At 40.9% G+C, this 22133-nt stretch overlaps 1 protein-coding gene across 10 annotated transcripts in view; it reads left to right on the top strand.

Moving 5' to 3' along the window:
- neo1a (neogenin 1a) overlaps positions 1 to 22133 on the top strand; it is a 153196-nt gene that overhangs the window by 103638 nt on the left and 27425 nt on the right. For 9 of the 10 annotated variants that reach the window (XM_044030614.1, XM_044030615.1, XM_044030608.1 and 6 more), the window contains exons 6-8: positions 5588 to 5742; positions 5892 to 6012; positions 20973 to 21207. In XM_044030614.1, coding sequence (XP_043886549.1) covers positions 5588 to 5742; positions 5892 to 6012; positions 20973 to 21207 — 511 coding nt within the window. The remainder of the gene's footprint in view (positions 1 to 5587; positions 5743 to 5891; positions 6013 to 20972; positions 21208 to 22133) is intronic. The other variant, XM_044030612.1, reaches the window with a different exon arrangement.

Below are 22133 nucleotides of genomic sequence, written 5' to 3'. Positions count from 1 at the left end.
GATTGCCTTCTCTTATGTCTGAAAACACATCTGTGGGGGATCCAACAGCTTGTTATTGTTTCAGATAAAGTCAACCCTTGTGACTCTATTTTTCCAGTTTTATGTGTGTGTGTGTATGTGTGTGTGTGTGTGCGTGCATTACTACAATGAAATGTTGGTGTTAATCTTCAGAAAATTCTGTTTATGCCAGTAAGCTTCATGTTAGGTTTTAACACCTTTGTGGTGGAGAAGGTTCCTTCTTACATACAGACAGTATTTTAGGGAGTGGGTTAAATAATGAAAATGAATTCCCATCTTTTATAACTGATCTGTTAATCATAAATTGCTACTTTAAGACAAACAAACCTGCTTCTTCTCCACCAAAGGCTAACCACATTTAAGACTTGACTCTTGACTCAACATCAGGTTGCCAGATATTCTCTTCTGAAACAAAAGTGTTTTTAAGTTAAGATATGAGTTTATACAGTTTTTTCAATATCCCTTCAAATGGAGGTTAAGTTTAAATAATGTGCTTCTGAGCTCGAGTATTTGTCCTTGCTTTGAGATGAAGGCACGGCGACACAAGAGGCGGCCTTGAATTCTCCTTTACCTCTTTACCAAACCATTTATTAAGCCTTGTTTTGGCTTGTCATGGACACACACTGGCATCAGAGAGAGTCTCAATGTCCCTCTCTGTGTCTTTACCTTTAAAAGACATTATCCTCTGCTCTGCGATGAGTAAGCACAGAACATCTTTCTTGCATTTTGGCCAGGATTAAGAGAACGCTGTTATCTTTGGGAGAGCAGAACTGGTGATTACTGCAGTCCATGCAGGCCACTTGTACGCAGAGTAAACTCCAGCTGCCTAAGAGCTATTGTTTAGCTCTATGAAGCTAACTGGACTGCAGCCAAACATGTAAAGGCGTAACATGTCTGCTATTTTTAGACCCTTAAGCTACAACCATCCTCCATTAGGACTGAATAGATGGCTTCTCGAAGTGTGACGTTTACTCCACTTCTTTTTCTCAGCCGACTTCAATGGTGTCTTATTTTAGGATTGTGTCTTTCGCTGTTCTTTTGAACATCACAGGTTCGAGGGTGGCATTTTTCTCCCTTCAGTGTGTTCACTCCTGGTTATCCTGACATTTTAAGTAACCTGCTTAAAATCCCTTCAGGAATCCTACAAGCTTTTATTTTAACAGGCTCGGAGTGGTCCTCTGTTACCAGTTCACTGGAGTCAGTGGAAGTCTGAATGAAAGCGTCTTTTACTAAGCCGCAGTCTAAAGAGACAAAGCAAACTCTTAAGAACTGGCATCAGTTTTTTTTCTCGTCTCGTCTCCCACCTTCATGTTTTTTTTTTTCTCCCTCTTGGATATCTATATTTTCTTTGCTTGGTTGTCTCTTTTCTTAGTGAGTGGTATTTATGTTCAAGAACAAGTTGGCCCATTTCCCACTGGTAGAGCTGAGCATCTGTTGTGCCTGTGAAACACTGTAAAAAAAAAAAAAAGCAGAAACATGGCCCCATTGATGTCATCCATATGTTTACTAAATCCAGAAAATCTAAATTTGTGTTGGGGTCACAGCCTTGCATTATAGCAGCACAATTACTGCAGCGTGTGATCGGCTGAGACACATGACCAGTAACAAAAAATGAGGTTAACCACACCATCTTTGGCCCTTTGAAGATCCTGAGGGAAACTTTTAACATAGTCCCCCCCATTTACTATTTTGCTTTTTGAGATTTTTTTCATTTCTCAAAAATATATTTTTTTAGTGGACTAGGTTATTTGCCTTTTTTGCAAGAAAACCTCGGTTTGCAACCTGGTCGGAACGTGGGCCTTTCTGCATGAAGTTTGCATGTTCTGCCTGTGTGCGCGTGGGTTTTCTCTGGGTTCTCCTGCTTCCTCCCACAGTCCACGCTCTTAATTGACCGTTGGTGTGATTGTGAGAATGAATGGTTGTTTGTCTGTGTATGTGTCCCTGTGATGGACTGGGGAACTGTCCAGGGTGTACCCCACCTATCGCCCTATGTCAGCTGAGATTGGCACGGCTCCCCCGCGACTCTCATGTGGAGTATAAAGCGGTACAAGATGGATGGATGAATCCCTTCTGGTTTGGTTACCTTTTATAGTGCATTAGACAGCTGGCATCCAGTCTAGCTTACAGGGCAATGTGCATTAACCTCACAAGCTGGTATATTAAGAACTCCCTGCCAACATGTATTGTAAATGCATTTATGCAGCTTTTTTAAAATACAGGATTTGTTTTCCCAGCAAGTTACTCTGGAGTTGCAGTTCTCTGTAGACGCATTACGTGCCAAAACTCCCTCTTTGCATACATTTATGAATGTTCACCTTTGCAGATACATGTTTCATGCTGCAAATAGCCAATTATAGAAGGTCATCAGCCATGTTGTTGCTCTGAGAGTTTACTCTCCCTTCACACAAGCGCATAACCCTCTGTTGAGTCCTGATGGCTTCCACCACCACCACCCACCCACCTCTCCTTTCAAATGGTTTATTGATATACTTGGGAGTTTCTACTCATTGATCTGTCCAATAGGTTCTAAATGTCTGAATTCCAGTGAAAATGGTGCATGTCAGTTGGAGAGAGGAGGGGGGTGCGGGTTGTAGATGGAGAGATAGCCGGGGAGTTATAGGAAGATTAAGAGTCAGGGGGAAAGAAATGGGAGACGGAGTGGTGAAACAGAGAGAGAGATAAGGAGAGCCATGGGGTACCAGTCACACAACACACACATATCACAAATACCTAAAAACACACAAATATAAATAATCAGTGTGCTCAGACTGAGACAGCATGCACATAACGAAACATGTGTTTGCATACAAAACCAGCACTTGCACCTCCACGCACAGACACGCTCGTATTATGCAAACCAAATCCACCCATACACATTTTGCCAGCGGGAAAGGAAGCAAACACAGTTATGCACAGCATATAGCACGAGTGCTAATGGGATGAAACAAGTATCCGGCCTTGTTTGAGATTATTCATATTCACATGGCTCAGTGACACACACACACACACACACACACACACACACACACTGACTAGCTGGCTGGCTGGTGGTGTCTTTTCACAGCGTGTCCCTGATACACCAAAGTAAACCAAGGATTCTACCTGTCTGTGCTGCACAGGCAAATATCCAGGGGATACCACAGTGTGAAACACATTATGCGCAGCTCACATGTCCACCTGCAGGGAACACAGTTGCACACATGCACACACACAAAGACAAACTCAGAGCAGGGTGACGGCTGCCTTTACAATCCTTCAGTGATGGAGTCTACAGCCATGGCCATCTTCATTTAAATCCATGCTCAGTCATCAGTATTCAACACATCAAGTGAGGGAACATTTCAGTATTTTTTGGCAGTATTTGTCTGTTATCTGTTTGGCCTCCACCATGTCTGGTTGCTAAAAGTGCAGAATATAATGCTGTAAGCTGTTGTTTAAAACATTACAAGTGTTGTTGTTTTCATCAAACTTGAAGGTAAAGTTCACTTGGGGAAACTGTGAAAGTGAAACACAGAGCCATATTTTCTATTGTATGTCTTCAGTTTCAGAATTATTTCCCAGAATGCACTTGATACAATCAAGTCTCTTTTTTTATTTACTTTAATATCCAAGACCAGCAACAAACAGTCACTTCTTGCTCTTACAAAACATCAGTTTGATAGTAAACGTGATCACAAGTGTTGTCTGCTTAATTGTTCACATACACTTATAATTCTCTTGTACAGTAATTATCTTGTTGACCAAATTTCTAGAGGAAGATGAGAACATTTCTTTTGTGTAATTTAACAAAGCGTACGACAGTCATAATCCTGCTATATCACATTTTGCAATTTAGAGAACAAGAGTGGTTAAAAAAAACAAAAAAAACACTGCTGTGTTTTAAATGAGGTCACTGACAGAGCCCTATGTGCAAATGGCACTGTGCTCTCCCTTTGTATGGTTAATTGAGTGGCTTGCTCCTCTTGTCCCACCTTTTCTCTGTACTTTCTTTGCAGAGAAATTAAAAAATAACAGACGAGGAAAGTGCATTTCCAGGTCAGGAAAGCACAAACACATCCTTGAGTCCAGTGTCCTGTGTAACTGTCACTGCCGCTTCCTGTAATGAGGCTGTTGCCGTTGTTTGAGGAATATGTTTTCAGTGTATTGTTTCTTCAACAGATTTAATTACTAACGATCTATAATTTAGGAGTCTTAATTCTCTTAATTCTCCTGCTGTTGTTAACAGCGTATCCCAACAGGATGAAGGCTAATCTGTTAACTAGCAATTACATGTTGAGCTAAATTAGCCATAGCTCTATCAAGCACAAGGGGAGGACTTGATGCAACGCTCCCAGATAAAGCCAGAGGAGAACCTTATCCGCCCACTGCTACTAACAACCAATCAGTGCACGTGAATAGCCGCAAAATAAAAGGTAATAAGTGGCTATCACTGATCCTCAGGAGGCTGACGGCGACGGTTGGCGCACTCACAGTGCAGTCATTGAAAGCGTGGTCAGTGAGGTCACTGCTTATCAAAGGAAACACCGAGGCACCGAAATGAGCTTGTCTACAGAAACACCCACATACTACACACACACTCACACACATGCAGGTCTGTCTTGTTCTGCGTCTGCCCACAACACACACAAACCAATTACAGAGAGAGGACGAGGCCTGGGTCCTGTGCTTCCTGCGACCTTGTTCTAGGACAGATTGATGAGGCGCTGTATCACCACAGCAGATCAAATGACTCCTTTCTGGCCCTCATTACCAGGACGAAGAGAGATCTGAAGGTGCTCGCCTTTTGAAGTGTAGCACAACGGCGTGTAACAACACTGACCGACACAGACGTACCTGTTATTGCTTATCCGTTTGTGATTAATTAAGAACAGTGGTGGATGAATCTTTTTTATCATCATCATCATTATTGTTATTATTATTATTATTAGTAAACATACAAAGTGTTTCCATCTGCTGAAAAGGTCACAGTTGTGTGAAGAATGCAGATAGTAATTGGAGAAGTTGTTACATTTCCACTTGCACTTAAATGGCAGTTTGGTGGTAGAAGTGAAAATATGGAATCATTCAGACTTCATTATCTCTTGACCTGAGCTGTGGTTTTTGTGCCTGGTTAATCTTGACAAATTGTTGACTGAATTTCTTAAAAGGAAAAGACTCGACTTGCATAATTGCCCCCTTCTGGCAGAAGACTATCTGATCCCACCTTATATGGAACTAAACAAAGGGACATTATCACATTTACCCTTCTCTTGAGATGTTTTAAGATTTCTGGCAGACCCATGTGGGACAGCTTGGCTGCGATGTTTATCCTCAGTCTGGAAAAGTTTAAATACTGTACCCTTGGAGAACGCTGGAACGCGCTATAACGCAGCAACCATTCATGTCATATTTCAAAACCCTGTCTAAGTAAGACTGAGATACAGCTCTAGCACTAGCTCTAGGTATGTTGGCTTGTTTGTTTGTGTTTTGTTTTTCTTAAATGGATGTTTTTGACAAAATTGGAAAATTGGAACACTGACCCTCCTGTTTTGAATTTCTCTGACTCCTCTTGATCGTCTCTATTCCACAGTTGCTCCACAGTTTGTCAGACGACCAGCCAACATTTACGCCCATGAGTCCATGGACATCGTCTTTGAGTGTGAGGTTTCAGGCTCGCCGGCTCCCACTGTCAAATGGGTCAAGAATGGAGATGCTGTCATACCCAGCGACTACTTTAAAATAGTTGTAAGTTTATTTTGCACATATTTAGTTGTTCCCATGATTTTGCATTGTCACAGTTTCAAGGCTTTGGTTATTTGTGCTACTTGTTGCATTATTATTAACCACCATTGTTCCTTTTCTCTTTTATTGTTCTTCTCTTTCCTGTTCTGTAGAAGGAGCACAACCTGCAGGTTTTGGGTCTCGTCAAGTCAGATGAGGGTTTTTACCAGTGCCTTGCAGAAAATGATGCTGGCAACATCCAGTCCAGTGCCCAGCTCATCATCTTGGATCACGGTACGCCACTCGCCACTGCCACCTATTAGTGTGCAAATCACACTAGTCTTAGATAACTCATGCAAAATCGCTTTATGTATGAGGAAAAAGGCAAACAAAAATTTGGTAAGATGCTTCAGTGCTAAAATGATGAAAGACAGGGAATGTTATGATAAAGTTCAATCATATAGATAAAGCATATGTTGTTCTGGCCCCTGATCTGGCTCTTGAGAAAGATGATAAACGGAAAAACCATCTCCTGGTTTCCTCCGCACTTTCTTGTTTTTGGAAACATCTAAACGGATGTTATAGGTTCCTCAGGTGTCTGTGAAGGTGTGAGGAAGTAGTAAAGTAAGAATGTGTAGTGAACAGTGAATTGAAAGCACTGGAATTTTGTTAGGCCACATGTGACTCAGAGGGAACAGGGGTGTACAGTTTATATGGGGCAAATGGTCCATTCCACATCTCTACAGAACTTAAATAAAGATGCCTGAAACATAGTCTGCATTTTCCTGCAGTAAACCCACCTAAAAAAGTCATTAACACATTCTCATTTTCTGCCCTGTGGTGGTTTTTTTTCACCCCTTCGTCACGCGACGTTGCTAACGAGCTGTGGGTAAAAAAACCCACAGTGGAGCTCGATGACAATACTGTAGTCATTCCTATTTTTATCTTTAACTTCAATTCCTTGTTCACACTCAACAGAAAGTAACTTAAAAAAAACAATTTTGTAAAGCGTAAAGTTCACTAAAACCATTGCTAAGCTAACAGCAGGAAGATGTTGCTGCGTTTGAAGTGTGATGAGGAGGTGCTCAAAAATGTATATGCACATTTTACAATGTGGTTGCTTTATGTGCAGAGCTGAAACAAATATTTAGTTTAGTTTTTTTGTTAACTGCTCTAGAGCTGCATAACTTAGCATTTTGAATTACTTTTTTACATTTTTATTTGCATGAAATGTGACGTTGCTAACGAGCCAGGGGGAAAAACCCCCACAGTGGAGCTCAGTAACAATACTATAGTCATTACTATTTTTATCTTTAACTTCAATTCCTTGTTCACACTCAACAGAAAGTAAAATTAACTTCAAAAAACAGGTTTTGAGCACTGCCCCATTTTGTAAAGCATAAAGTCCATTAAAACTATTGCTAATTGCTAAGCTAACAGCAGGAAGATGTTGCATTAGAAATGACAAAAACAGATATAGAAATGAGCATGTTCACCTGGGTCTTGTGTTCCCACTGTTGAAAATCAGAGCCAAAGCCGATAAAAACCCTCATGTCCATTTAAATACATTACCACTGGTCAAAAATCTATTTAAATTTGGGATTAAAAATGTTTTTACCAGTGGAAATGGGCTATTAGTAATGCAAAGGCCTCATTTCAGCAGAGAACTTTGACTAAAGAAAATGCTATATGCTATTAAAGTGATGAACCTGCACAGCTGCTGTACAGTCTTTCTTGCTGTACATTTTCCCTTGAAGCCAAACGAGAGGTTTCAAAGCAAATTCCTAGAGTGTAGTCGCTGCATGTGGAGTAAAACAAAAGCATGCCCCAAGGATTGTGGCTAGAAGCACAGACGAAATGTGCCTGTAATAAGAAGCAAATGTAAAAATAAATTATTCAACTTCCCTGTACTTGGGGTACTTTTATTTCATTACCTTTGACCATTAGAGAAAATGTAATATAAGCTAGATTTGAAATCATTTTCAAGTTATTATAATCGTAGTCCAACCCACGGGGCAGGAAAGAAACCTCTTCACAAACCAACTAAAGCAAATCAATATAATAACACAATTTCACTGGAAACAAGCATTATCTAAATATAATAACAGGGTGGAAAAAGTGAAGGAACAATAAACAGTGATGGGAAATGAAGGCAAACATGATGCAAATGCAGCTGAAAAAGCAGGGTCTCTGTATGTCTGTATATTACAGTCACTGCATGCTGTTGGCTCAGGCTGGCTGAAGATGGTGGAAGATGGGGAAATTAATCAGGCATGAATTTTCCCTCACTTAAAGCAGGTGGCTAATGGATTAGAATAGTAGTGTCCAGCCAGTTCTTCCCCCGATGCTCATACACATGCACACACACAGCTGTATCCTCGCTCTGATTGAAGGACATTAAGTAGTAATAATAAGCTCATTGTGTCATCTGTGTTCGACACCACTGATAAAGGATTTGTCATGTTACATGGCCCCGAGACTTTCCTTAGTTTTTTTGTTGGACTTGATGATAAGTGGACGGATTAGTGAGACAGCTGTCCTTGCACACAAGGTTTCTCCCAAGTGGAGCTTTCTAAGAAATGAATGACTGTGTAATGCCTAAATATTTCAGAGAATCCTTTGCTTCTTTTACATTTGTGAGTCACATCACAGTGACACTATTTATTCTTCTTGTAAATTGTTGACATTTGGTGCTTATATAGACACAACCATGAAAACACTCTCCACAAATCCTTGCTTCGCTGGGTCAAAGTCATTTCCTATCTCAAAGGTGCAATTTGTGACTGCAAATGGCGAATCAATGAGAACATGTTTGAAATCAGCTCAATTTCCACGGCTGTTTGTGTTTTGTGGGAACGCCTCTGTGATGTGAGGTTCATTTGATCTCTTTTAGTTCTAGTTGATGAATATTTCTGTGTTCAGTCTCTCTGTCTTTGTATACGTCTGAGTCGAGACACACCATTCTGCTGCTGCCTGCCACCGTTTTTCACCTCTTCCTCTTCCATTCTCTTCCCTTGTCTTCCACAGACACCTGCTGTCTGTGATAATCCAGAATGCTGGGCTTTATGTTATTTGTGCTGCTGTGAATATTGCCCCTGTATTCCCACAGCTGGACATCTTTGTCCACTTCACAGTCACCCCCCTGCTCTTTGCTGCCCCTGTGTGTTTTACCCAGATAACTCTGCCGCCCTCACACCTGCCAGGTTTGAATCATCCTGAGCCAGGAAATCTGTCTGTCTGTCTGTCTGCCTGTCTGTCTGTCCGCTGCCTTGCAGTCAGCGGAGATAAGCCAGGACTTGTCACAGGGATAAAGTTGTCTTCACCCAACAGGGAAATCAATGGGGGTGAGCTTTTTCCAAACACCCGGTGGCTGAAAGTTGGCTGATATTCATTAGTGTCCATAATGTTTGCATCTTGACACTGTCAGCTGCAGTTAATGATGAATGATCATTGATGATTCTCACTGTGGATGTTTTGGAATGGAACCAGGTCAGCTGTTGACATGTGCACTATTATGGTAGTTATTTATAGTGACATGTGCTCTACCTTTGAACTCTAGTCTTTGACAACATGTTATTGTTTGAACAGCATGTGTACATTAAAAAAAACACACACACATTAAGGTTCAGCTAACAACTGGAACATTGAATACCACAAGTTTTTAGAGAGTGGAGGTCAAACTTAGAGTGCAGTCTTGGACAATTCTCCTGGACTTTGCCAAATGTGGCCTTAAAGGAGGCATAAATATGCAGTATAGTGCCTTCTGTAAAGCTGCCACATAAAGACCTTTCTTATTCTAGAAGTCTGTGTAGTTGTGCTTCAGTTTCTGTCAGAGAGACTGACAGAAACCAATTTTGGGTTCAGCAGCGATGCAATAGTTTCAATCAATAAAAAGTCTGGACTAATTAAGAAATGTCCTCATTAACAAGTTTGACTCAACATTTCCTGAGGTTTTATTACACCTCTGCAGCAGACTGACCCACCCTGTGCTTGCTAAACTACACATAAAGTCACTAGTGGGTGTTATTAATGATTTACTGCTGACACTTTGTCCACATTTCCACCGTATAGGCACAATGAAAATGAGGGAGGTTAGTCGGCTAAAGGTGTGCCGTGTATTTCTTTATTCATCGGTTATTGTCACATTATTTATTGTGTAGCAACAGTTTTCCTCTGCCTTGGTATATTAAAGGCATGTTGAATGGTACTGGTAAAATAGTAGTGGTAGTTGACATCTTTGAAGTTGTACACGCCTAGACGAAGCATGTGTTTATATGACTGACATCTTTACATATGCTCAAAAAAGACAGAGGCTGTGTTTGAAGTGTGATGAGGAGGTGCCCAAAAATGTATATGCACATTTTACAATGTGGTTGCTTTATGTGCAGAGCTGAAACAAATATTTAGTTTAGGTTTTTTTTGGTTAGCTGCCCTGGTTTGCTCTTTATAAGTGTAGAGCTGCATAACTTAACATTTTGAATTTTTTTTTGACATTTTTATTTGTAAAATCAATATAAAGTGTCATAACAGCGTAGAAACCATTTGGTACCCACCTCTTAAGATTAATTCACCTGAAAGCAAAACATCCAGGCAGAACTACAGTGGATGGAAGTGGATGTACTCCACTTGTTGTTGCTTTTTTTTATGTTTGAATAAATTCCAGAGATGTTTGTCCATTTGCATTTGAATATGTTTTCTTGCCACTTCATACACTGTGATGGTAATACCAAATGAAATACTCCTCTCTACTCCACTCTCCTCTGTATATTATGAGGAAATACAGCTCGTCTTAGGCTGTTTTAGTCACAACTGAAGACATGTCACTACATATATTTGGCCAAACCGAGCATCAATTTGAGTTATTTTATGATGAAGGACAGAGCATGCATTACGTATGATGCTGTTCAGTCTATAATATTCTACAACAGAGCTGTAAGCACTTTATTCTTCTCTTTCATCTTTCTCTTCACTTCTCTCTGTTCTTCCCACCTCCTTTGGCTTTGTCTTCTCTTAGTCAGCCATGTTGCCATTATTTTCCCATCCCTCCCTTCCTCTCTCCCTCCCTCCCTCTCAGACCTGTGGCAGTGAGCAGAAGAGCGCTGTCCTCCCCTCCTCTCAGTGGTACCAGACCCACACTGAGAGATGGGGATACATTGTCACTCCCTGCAGTGCTTAGTTACCGTGGTGCAGGCATTAAGACTGCATGATCAAGTGACATGTGTGCTGCCCCCAGAGGTGTAGCTGACAAAGACAGACACGGGCAGATACTGGGAAGGAAATTAGGAGAGCTGCATGTACCATAACTTCATTAGTGAATCAATTCATTACGGCAGACTTGAGCAGACAGATCTCAGTGTGAAATGACACAGAAACCAAGAGTCGCTGTCTGTGTTTGACTTTGCACTGCCGTGAGCTTCAGAGAGTAGATGTCTCACTGACTGTGATCTGCTGAATTAACGCCCACCACAGATGTAACCTCAGACTGGTTTCAATAGTCAAGGCAAAACACACAAGTTTTCTTTAGCTGTAGTTAATTTACAACACTGGAAGAGGTAGTTTAACCTTGCCTGTAACAGATCTGAAAACAAATTTAGCCCTCTGTGCTGCTGTTCTAATAACTAAAACTTAAACAAAATGAATAAAGCACCCCAGTTTCCTGGAAAGTCACTCAGCTTGTGCAAACATAGCAAAACATTGCAGAGCAAAAAGCAAAAAATGTGACCAGCAATGACTCCTACTGAAAAATGAAGTTGTTTCTAGTTAAAAAGAAACAACAACAACAACAACGACGAAAAAAAAATATTAACTTGTTAGAAACAACCACAACATCAAAAAGCCATCTCAGTGTGCTGACTGTAAACTCAAGAAAGCTGTTATGGACAGACCTGGCTGCCAGCAGCAATTCTGTTATACACAGTGAAACAACAAACAGCAGAAAAAAACTTTTAAATTCCTGCACCTGCTGTTCCAAAACGTAATAATATAAAATGTAACTGTAGATCATGATTAAATAATAAAGAGGGTGAGAAAGTTTGGTCAAGTAGAGAGTAGACGAAGCATAAAGATATACTCTTTCCACGCTGTCAACAGACACCACAGGCAGGGGGAATCACTCCATTACTTCAGAGAAACGCATGGATTCCCTGTTCATACCGATAAGTGAGAAGAGCCTGCTAAAAGACCCTTCCCCTCCAGCCTCAGACTCAATCATGCTCGGTATAAAAGCTCGGGCTCAGTCACTTCAGGGATTACAGTGTGCGCCATCATCTTCTATCAGGGTCACAGTCAGGCCAGCTGGAGCCGGCGTGTAACGGTGTGAGCATATGAATGTGTCAGCACAATGCTGGGATTGCCATGTTTGCTGTTGGCACCCACTGTACTCGAAGTGTAACAGCAGGCACCGGTGTAGAAATGTGACAGCTAAACAACACGTCACACGCTGCTGGGACACATGAGCATGCACACATATGGTCACGCGTGCTTTTTTTCACCCTGTGATGATCGGCTTCACGAGGTCAAAGTAATTCACGTTGATGGACTGATCCAAATAAAGGTGATTCTCGTTATTTGTTCAAGCCTGCATTCATCAGGTCAAGGCCGTGCTTGTTCTCCTTGACTCTGTTTCCATATGCATGTCTGTCAAAATAGCAGATTTATGCTGGCGACTGCACACACACTCGATATAGCACATACAATTCTAGACAGGCATTCCAAAGTACTCCATAAGTCATTTTGCATTTTTTTAAAAAATCAATAAACTGCATGTACCTGTTTTCTAACAGCTAATTATTAATTTATCCCTTGTAGCTGTGGGTGATATTATAATAGGCCCCTTATCTTAACTTGCACTATCGAGTATGACTTGCTCTTGGTGGATTACGGTTGATTAAACAAATATGTTAATATTGTTGTTTTATTTGGCACACAGTAGTTGTGTTTTTAAATGGCTGTGATCGTGAAAAGGGAATAGAAAACAGATTACAGGCATTTGATGGTGAATTTTAATTATATGCAAATGTGAAGATATTCCGCTAAATTCTGCCTCGCAGCGAAACATATTGAAATTCAAATTTGGGGATAAATAATAATAATCCTGAAATGTGCGCATGTACACACAAACAAAATATCTTTCCGTTTGCATAAGTGCCATGTTAGTGATAGCGATTAGTGATTAGTGAATGGGTTTCCCCACCGGCGACTGGCGGGAGGTGATCAGAGGAATTGTAGCCGGAATTTATTGTGAGGGGCTAAAATCAGCTTCTACCAAATTTGTGTTATGTGCAGGCGCTGATGGCAAGTTAAGTGTTTGTGTTGTGGCTCTGTCTCCCCAGGGAGGCGGTGAGTGTGTGTGTGTGTGTGTGTGTGTGTGTGTTTTAACAAGCTGAGGCTCTCACAGCAGCGGCTGAACTTTTCTATGGGTTATATTTACTCAACCGTGGCAAAAGGCTTTGCCTCATTTATAAATGGTCTGTCGCCCAAAGTGCTAACTGCAAAATGTTATGGATGACTGTTTTGCTCTTGTTCTGCACAGGAAAGACAAAAGCAGGATTAAAATAGCCCTCAGTACCTGTGTCGGTGCTGTTTGTTGAAGGTCAGCCTTGTTATCAACACCACTTTTAGGCCCAACTGTATGTGTGCAATCTGCTTCTTATTTTTTTCCCTGGCAGTTTGTTTTACACAGCTCATGAACTCATGCCCAACACACACTCATCAAGGATGTCAATCTGATGGTTTTGGACACAGACAGTCCTCTGGGTGCAGTAACTGGAAGTACCACATGGCTCAAAAACATCACTTTCCCTTCACACCCTTCCCTTAGCTGCAGGCAGCTGACCCGTGTGTGTGTGTGTGCGCAGCGCCACCAAAGCTGGAGCTTTTATTTTTCCTGTTAGCAACCGCTCCCCTCTCTCCACTGAGCCTCCCAGTTTCCATAAGCTAAAAGTAGAGTAGTGAGACATCCCAGTGGGCTGTGTGCACCCTGCTGCCTGCTAACAGGGTGTGATACCCGCTTCTCAGTAGGTATAAGCCAGGCAGGCTGTTTTATTGGAGAGAGTTTGATTAGGCGGTCTCTTTGATAGTGTTTCCCAAGGGGGACTCAGCTGCTCCCACTTCTGCAAACATCCTATTTGACCTTTTCAGTCCTTTTCTAGTGTTTCAGCTTCGCTCATTTTATTCATGAAAGTGTGCAATTGTACACACACACACACTGTAAATCAATTACTTGATTCCAGGCTTGCTCCGATCCCCCGGAAAGGTTGAATTGTGTTTGTGTACCTCCAAGGTAATAGGATACAAAGGCGGGCAATGCAGAAGGAAAAGCATGTTTCCATTCGTGGGCATCGGGGGTGAAATTCTCTGGAGATGAGCAACATCATAGGCTCTTCCAATCTGTGTGAGAGGCAGACCCACGAGGCCTCGCGTTCCACTCACATCCAGCATATGGAGCACATGATGCATATGATGCACATATACCAAAGGGAGGGTGGGGTGGGGGTACATTGTATAGCATAGTTGCACAGTTTAATTTGCATACCATGTCTGAGCGAGCAGCTGTTGGCCTCAGGATCGTGCATGTTTCTGTGTGTAGAATCAAGGCGTCCAGAGGAACAAAGCCATCACACCCAAATAAACCCACCAGTGGCTCATGGATCGTGGGAGTACATGTGTTTTGATGGTGAAGGACTAGTGGATTACAACCATCATTTCCAAATGTGTTTTATTTTAGGGATCTGAGGATCCTCTGGGGTGTGTTTTCTGTCTCAGTAGAGTATATGGCACGTTTTACACATTCCCTTACATGAAACCTTGTGCTCAGTGTTTATTTTGAGAATGCAGAGCAGGGATTGTCACTTTATGAAACCCAAGTTACCAGAAAGTAAATTGCCCGAGGGCCAAGAGTTGATGCAAACGCAGACATACCCATCAACCCAGCCAAAACGCACCCCCATACAAATGCCTTCTACTTGTTTATGTAAGCCCACAGGGAGTTTGAGAATGTTGATTTTGGAAGTGAAAAGCAAGATAAATGTAAAATTGAGCAAACTGTCCCATTTAAAAGGAAATAGCTGCAGGGTGTCAAAGGGAAGGCTTTCTCTTTGATAAAATAAGCACATGTGTAGGCTTTAGGAAGTTTTAGCCACCTGATAAAGAGACCGTAGTGCAAACACCTCCCTCCTACTAAAGTATTTAGTGCATCACCACATGGCATCCAGGAGCCCCTCTGAAGTATCAGCTGGGTCCTTTTGCGTCCCACTTTGTCTCCGCTGCCTCGGAGCTTTCAGGGAGTGTGGAGACGTAAACAGTATAAATCTGTGACCCACTCCAAGCCCCTTCAGATCAGCATTTATGGGCCGTGTTTATTCAAGTGGATGAGCAGTGTTAAGATGCTTTTAAATTTTGTTTTGTCAGAACATTGACCTTTCACACTTTAATGATGCCCAGGGACGCAGCAGCAATAGTATTAGCTGGTTGTAGAATCAAAAGCTTAAATTCCCCCATTTCAATATTCTGTGCATGACCATGTAAATGCTGACCTTTCAAAGTTGTTCCTCCTAATTTGCCTTTGATGTGTCCCTTCTGGCCTCATCATCACTATCATCATGGCCTATAAATTGCTGCTGGATTTTTTTTGCCCCCACTAACGACTTAATGAGGAGAAAAATCATGCATTTTTGATATTTCCATGTATTTCTCTTAATTAATAAAATCATATTTCTCTCCAGGGGAATGTGCCAAATTTCAAACTTTTCTTTCCCGATCATTGAGAGCATGACCTAAAAAAATTAAAGCAAGGGAGATGCTGTCTCACATTTTTGGGAGAATTCTTTTGAGAAACAAAGACTTGAGTGTGTTTTTATCCTCTGGATTATGATGATGATGACAAGAACCTTGTCAGTTTAAGGTCTAACGTGGTTGGAGCTGCACTTTAATCCCGACTGTCTCTGATAATTGCAGCAGGATGGAATGTGTGCAGATACTGATACGCTGCACCCATCTGCAATCTGATACTGTATCTGTCAGTTTCCTCCCTCGGATTATATAAAATGTCTGGATACAATTCAGATAAATCTTATAATCCCACAAAGTGTGTCTCTGCCCTGAAATCACCAGGTGTTTTATTGTTTGCCCTTGTGCACAAAGCTTTTTTTTATTCATTATTGATGAACCTCTGACATTTCTTTTGTTGATGTAATTGGTTTTCCTTCTTTGTCACGAGCGCTATCACTGTTTAAAAATGTAATTTATTATTGTCATAAAAGGAGGTGAAATGAACCCACTTCTAGCTTGGTCAGCCTTTTTCTCTCTGACTATTTCACTCTTCACCTCTCAGTCTGAACTTGAAACATTAGTCTTCTCTTCCTGACTTATAGTTGCCTTTGTGTGCATGTGAAGGAGCACAAATGTCATGAGTCTGGATCTCTTTCTTTATTTCTTTCTTTCTTTCACTCATAATTTACCTTCCCCCTGTCCAATCATCTATCTTTATATACAGTACAATCAATGGGACTTTGCAGCTTGGAGACTTTTATATGAAGGCCTGAATTCATCCTTCTCAACTCTTTTGCTCCCACTTTATTCATCCTGTTCTGTTCTTCCTACATCTTGACGTTCTGGTAGGAGAATGTCTCCACACGTTTGTATCTTGGTCAGATGGAATTATTATTTCTCTGTAATCACCCTCACATTCAAACATTTCTGATCAGTTTGTAGTAAGATTTTGCTTCATGTTCATATGAAACATGACAGAGTTTTAATCATCATTCTGCTTTGTGTTGCTCTTTCTGAAGGCGCGCTTTCATGTTTTGCGAGGATAATGTCCGCACTTGCTCTGTTCATTCTTCTTTTCTGTGGCGGATGAGTGGTAGTGACTCTGTAATGGACCATTAGCATTGTGCAGGATCTGCCTCTCATGCGGCCATCATTACGAACCACATTAGACATGGAAACTAGCCTTGAGAAAATCCGTTTTGTGAAAGGCTGGCATGGCCTGCTGAATTCTCTCTGAAAAGGCTATCTGTAGTCACAGAGCTGTGGGTGCTTCTGGCAGATATGTGTAATCGGTAGATTTATGCTGTCTTTTGTGGAGCTGCATAGTCTGAGCCTGTGAGGTAGGCTCGCTTATCTGTGGACTCAGACCAGACGATGAGGAAAACTTCTTGGTGTAATGTTACACTTGTGCTCAAACGGGAATACGGATTATGGAGTTGACGACACAAGCTAAACATTTAAGTCAGGAGGCTTTATTCCAAAGTTTAACACTACGCCAATTATTTTCATTTGAGAGAGCTTTTACTTTAGTTGAATATTTAGATGAATTCTTTGCTGTGTGTTTCTTTGTGTGTATCAGTTTCACAGATTTATTATGCAGATCTGGAGTAACCTTCCTCGTTAAGCCGTAATGCCAGACATTCATTACCTCTGGCGCAGAGACTAATGGCACTATTAATCAGCTATGAATAGAGCTTGGCAGTGGTAGTGGGAGGCTGACACCTCCTTACTGTAACAGTCCGAGGCACGCATGTACGAGACAGATTGTCAGAAGCACAGCAAAAACTGCCCAGCATGTCAATTACCTGTGGCTGACGAGGTGTGTGAAGAAGTGTGAAGGTTTGTACTTCTAAGCAGGCTCAACTGTGTGGTCAGATCTGACCTGGATTTCAGGGTTGTTGTTTTTTTCTAAAGTGTGGTATTGCTTTTTGCTTCTGAAGACAAATCCAACCTCTTATCTCACTTCCTTTATTGTGTGATCCACAGTGGGCAAGGGTATGAAATGTCAGTGAGACAGAGTGCCCTGTTTCCAGCTCCATTTTAACTAACCCCCTCTGACCTCTGAAAAGCCTTTGTCTGTGGAGCAGCACTGGAGCTTTATCAGTTTACTTTTTCTCACTGCACTGAAATGATTTCCATAGCACAACTAGTGCCCCAAGTCTATTGGGGCTGTGCTGAAAAAAATAATGAATTCATATTTAAAAAGAAAAATGTTTTTAAACAATACGGCTGAAGCTACACCTTGCCAATTTTTGTATCGATTCGGATGTTAGTAAATAATCTGTTTCTCAATGTTGGATGAATGATGAGCAGCGATACTAAATACTTAATTCATGAGCTGGAGCACAGCATAAGGTTGTAAGGCTTGGCCCTTCTGGTTACTGTGATAGGCAATTAAACCTTCCTATAGTTTTTAATACTACAAAATTGTGCAATCAGTATGCCCGCTCTATTATATCAAGAAATGTACTAATTTATTCAGATCTGCTTGCATAAAATCATTTTTTTGGCTGACTTTTGCCTCTAGCACTTTTATATAAGCATCATTTTAAAAGTGGCAATAACTGATTCCCTTTAGATTCTATCTTATCTTTGGGTCTTTTTTTCCCCCACTCTATCAGTGTTATAATGATTTGTTATCTGCTGATGAATAGTTAAGTAAATTATTTGATAAAGCTGTAGAAAGGAATTGACTCTGTCCCTGTTTTTATATTCAGCAACAGACCATTAGAGGTCACTCAAATGTATTTTGTCAATTTTCATTTCTCTTTTAATTATCATTATTATTAGTTGAATCTATGTCTTGCATATATCTGCTGGACATACTGCAAGAGCGACAATGCATGTGGCCTCCCTGCAGAAGTTTCATGTCCCAGGCATGTGCACTGTTGTCACCACAAACATTTAGGGACAGGACGGGACCACTTTTTTGTGACCGATACCGGTATTAGTCCAACTATGTAGCCGTTAACAACACATTTGCGCTGAGTCATTTCAAAGACATCATTCTCCAAGAAGAAGAAATAAACAGCCCAAACATGACTCAGCTAAAATGCTTGTGTGAAGCATGTGATGTATACGATTTTCGTATTGCATCGAATTTTTACATTTTGATTTTGGTTTTAGGTTTGTATAGTCCAAGCTCGAGAAGCTGGATGCTTTATTTGCTTCATATCCCCCTGTCTCTTCTGCTCCATTATTATATTTAAAGTCTTAGTACTTTTGTAAGATAATGTAGGTTTTTATGGATTTACTATGAAGGGACCTTTATCTCCTTTGTCATGGTGAATAATCATTTGTTACAGTAATTACTGTGTTGTCGTATTACATTGATTCCCCCATGTTCCTTGCATTGTGTTGTCTTGTGTGTTCCACATTTTAGTCGTGGAGGATGTGCTTCCTTATCGACAAACGGGCTTAAGCTTTTGTTTGTCCTATGAGCCGGGTTATTACCTGATTGTTGATGTTGTGATAATCCAATCGCCAGTGTCCGTGAGACTCCACTGTGTTGTGTGTGTGTTTTTTTTCTTTCTTCTTCTGTGTATAGTTGTATATAAAACGAGGATCGTCATTCAGCATCTGCTAATTTACTCTGTACTCAGACAGAATTAGGACAACAATGTGTTTCTCATAGTTGCTGGCTCTGGTCCAGCCGACTGGATTTGAAATGAAACAGTAGCTTTCAGTAGAGATTATTGACGTCCTTAATTATCATGAGATTTACAGACTAGACTACAGACTAGAAAACACACCCTTTTTACTTCAGTCATCTGTCTGAGCAGGTATCTTAATTTCTTCTGAAGACGGGGCTTAATACAAAAACTGCGTCTCAATTCTGGGGCTGCGTTCTTTCAGAGGCTGCATTGAAAGATCAGTCTTGTCACAGCAGCATGAGTAAAAGACTCCTTCTACACACGGCTGACAAATGTGTCATTCCAATGAGCTCCACACGATCTGATGGGTGGTTCCCTCTGGGTTCAAGCTGTCCCATGATTCATTGTGTCGTGTGCTGACGATAACAAGGAAGCTACAGAATGTGGCTGCAGTAAGTGTAGTGGCTCAACGTAAGTAATGATGCAAAGCTCAGAGAAGCCGGTGATGCAAAGAGGAAGATCCCTCTCAGACCAGACCTGGACAAGGTCATCAGATTTTTGTTTTCATAGTATGGTTCAGATCCATCAGGCACTTTAAATACATCCTGTATACAAATACAACGCCTTCATAGAAATATTCCCAGTTGGAGCTAAACCCTTTCAGAAGTCTGTGCCGGTGCAGAAGGTCAGAGCCAGAGATATTCTACAGCATTATTCTGTGTATGTGTTTGTTTATGTGTTCAGATATGTCATTCTTTAAACTTGTCAGCAAATTCTTCATATCACTGTGATCACAATCAAGTCACTGAACTGAAACTTGAAATGTAAACAAGTATTGAAAGCAAAATTAGTGGGTAGTCCACATGCCTTGACAGACAAATATGCCAGCGGGTGCATTTCTACTCAGTTTCTGTATTAATAATGCACTGTTTGCACTCCACGCTAGCTTCGGTTTTGTATTTTAGTTTTGCCTTCCAGTCAATTTCCCTGACCTGCAAACAAATGGAAATGTCATGCAGACTGACAATTTTTCCTCATGGTTTTGTTTTACCCACTTGCCAGGCAAATGGAAAGCAGATCTCGCTGAGTCTGACCGCAGATTGTTCCTTCAAAAATGAGAGAGAGAGAGGGAGAGAGAAAAAAACACCAAATTAAATCACAAACATTTCTGTGGTTAGGCTGTGGAAAGTGACAGCAGAGATTTAAAAAAAAAACATCACCTGACATGTTGTTTGAGAGATTTGAGACACCAGAATCAGGTTTTGGTGAGGCTGGGTTTAGTCTTTAGTTATTATAGTGTCTGAAATCAAACTATTTCCTGAAAACATAGACGTTTTCAGACGTTGTGTGTGTGTGTGTGCGCATTAGAGGAGAGGTAGAGAGGGCGGCTTTGTCTCTGTCAAAACAAAGTCTTTTATCCTCGCCAATTTTAGTTAATAAAAATATCACAAAAACACAAACTGATTGCTTTCAATACTCAATGATTGGCAAAAAAAACAGTCTCTGAATGAATGACGCACTATTCTGCTCCCGCTGTGCTTACATTAGAAAGCTATGTGTAGACTTGCATGTGTAGTACCCCTTGTATTGTGCTTTTAATTGTGAGCTTTGTGAGTGTAGTAGGAGTGTTTTATTTCTTGTCACACCAAAAGTCTTTTTTTGTTACGTTGTTGTTATTTTGTTTTTTCTTTTTGTTTCCTTCCTTCTTTCGTTTCACTATCATTTCCATTTCCATTCCTTACCTCTCCTCAACCTGTTCCCCCCTGGATGCCGCTGCACAATGTGTCCCCCCCTCCCCAACCCCCCCATCCCCACTCCCAATGCTGTTGCTGTCTCCTGTCCCTCCCCATCTCCCCCACCATCCCTTACTCCTACCTCCTCCCCGAACCAAAGATGTAGCCCTGCCCTCTTTCCCTCCCCCTTCACTGACTCCTAACACTACTGACCATGTAACGCCAGGCTCCGGAGGTATAGCCGGTCCAGCGGGGCCCACTCCCTCTGCCCCTCGAGACGTCGTGGCTTCACTGGTTTCCACCCGCTTCATCAAACTGACCTGGCGCCAACCAGCTGAACCACATGGAGACGACTTAACCTACTCCGTTTTCTACAGCCAGGAGGGCATCAGCAGGTAGTACTCGCACTGTGCAAGTACTGTCAGGAGTGTAGTAATACACACATTACTGCAGTCATCCAGCGGTGTATAATATACATATTTTATATTCATGTACAGGAGTCTCAGGCCACTCTGACAAATATGTAATTAAAGCAGCTAAAGCACTAATCATAGCAGTAAGTGTTCATTAATTAGAAAATAAACTCCCTAAAGGATTATCTTTTAAACATTGAAGTATACACAAACCTGCAGTTCAAAAAACATTAATTTCTTTGAAATTCCACTGAGCTTCTCCTGTGGAGGATTTACTGAATAAAAGAAAATTCAAAAAGGCTGAGAGGATTTTCCACAGCTAAAATATCTTTGAGCAAGTCGCAGAATTGGTCTCCAAACACCACAACACTTTGTGTTTGAGTTTCATACAAATACAGACATAGAAATGCATCTGATTACGTGCTAATTGTATGATTAAAACTTAAGTAATAAGGAAGTAATATCATGGTAAAAATGTTATTTCACATGCATATTTAAGGTTATTCAATTAGTTATAACAGTGGTAACAGTGTGGTGATATTTGGTCAATAATACTCAGCTAATAGTAGTGTTGTAATAAGGAGATAATATTATTAATTCCAAAGTAATATCCAGGAAACAGCCTGGAAATATAAATTGAACTGCCATACCTTCAAAATGACATGAATTTAAAAAATGGTAATTATAATATTATTGAGATTGAAATTCACAATAATATTGAAATAATATCATCTGAACATCAAGGGGGCGCTGTAATTTTGTAGGTTGAGTGGCCCGTCATCGAGCAAAAGCTGGAAATTACTGCTGCCATTTTGTTCAGTGCAGTAATACTCATGTCTCCCATGTTTTTATCGCATCAAATAACTTATTCATCACTTTGGCATTTTGCATAAAGAGTTTATACATTC

This window comes from Solea senegalensis, linkage group LG7, assembly GCF_019176455.1.
Source record: "Solea senegalensis isolate Sse05_10M linkage group LG7, IFAPA_SoseM_1, whole genome shotgun sequence".
NCBI lineage: Eukaryota > Metazoa > Chordata > Actinopteri > Pleuronectiformes > Soleidae > Solea > Solea senegalensis.
This window is presented reverse-complemented; position numbering and strand designations above follow the sequence as displayed.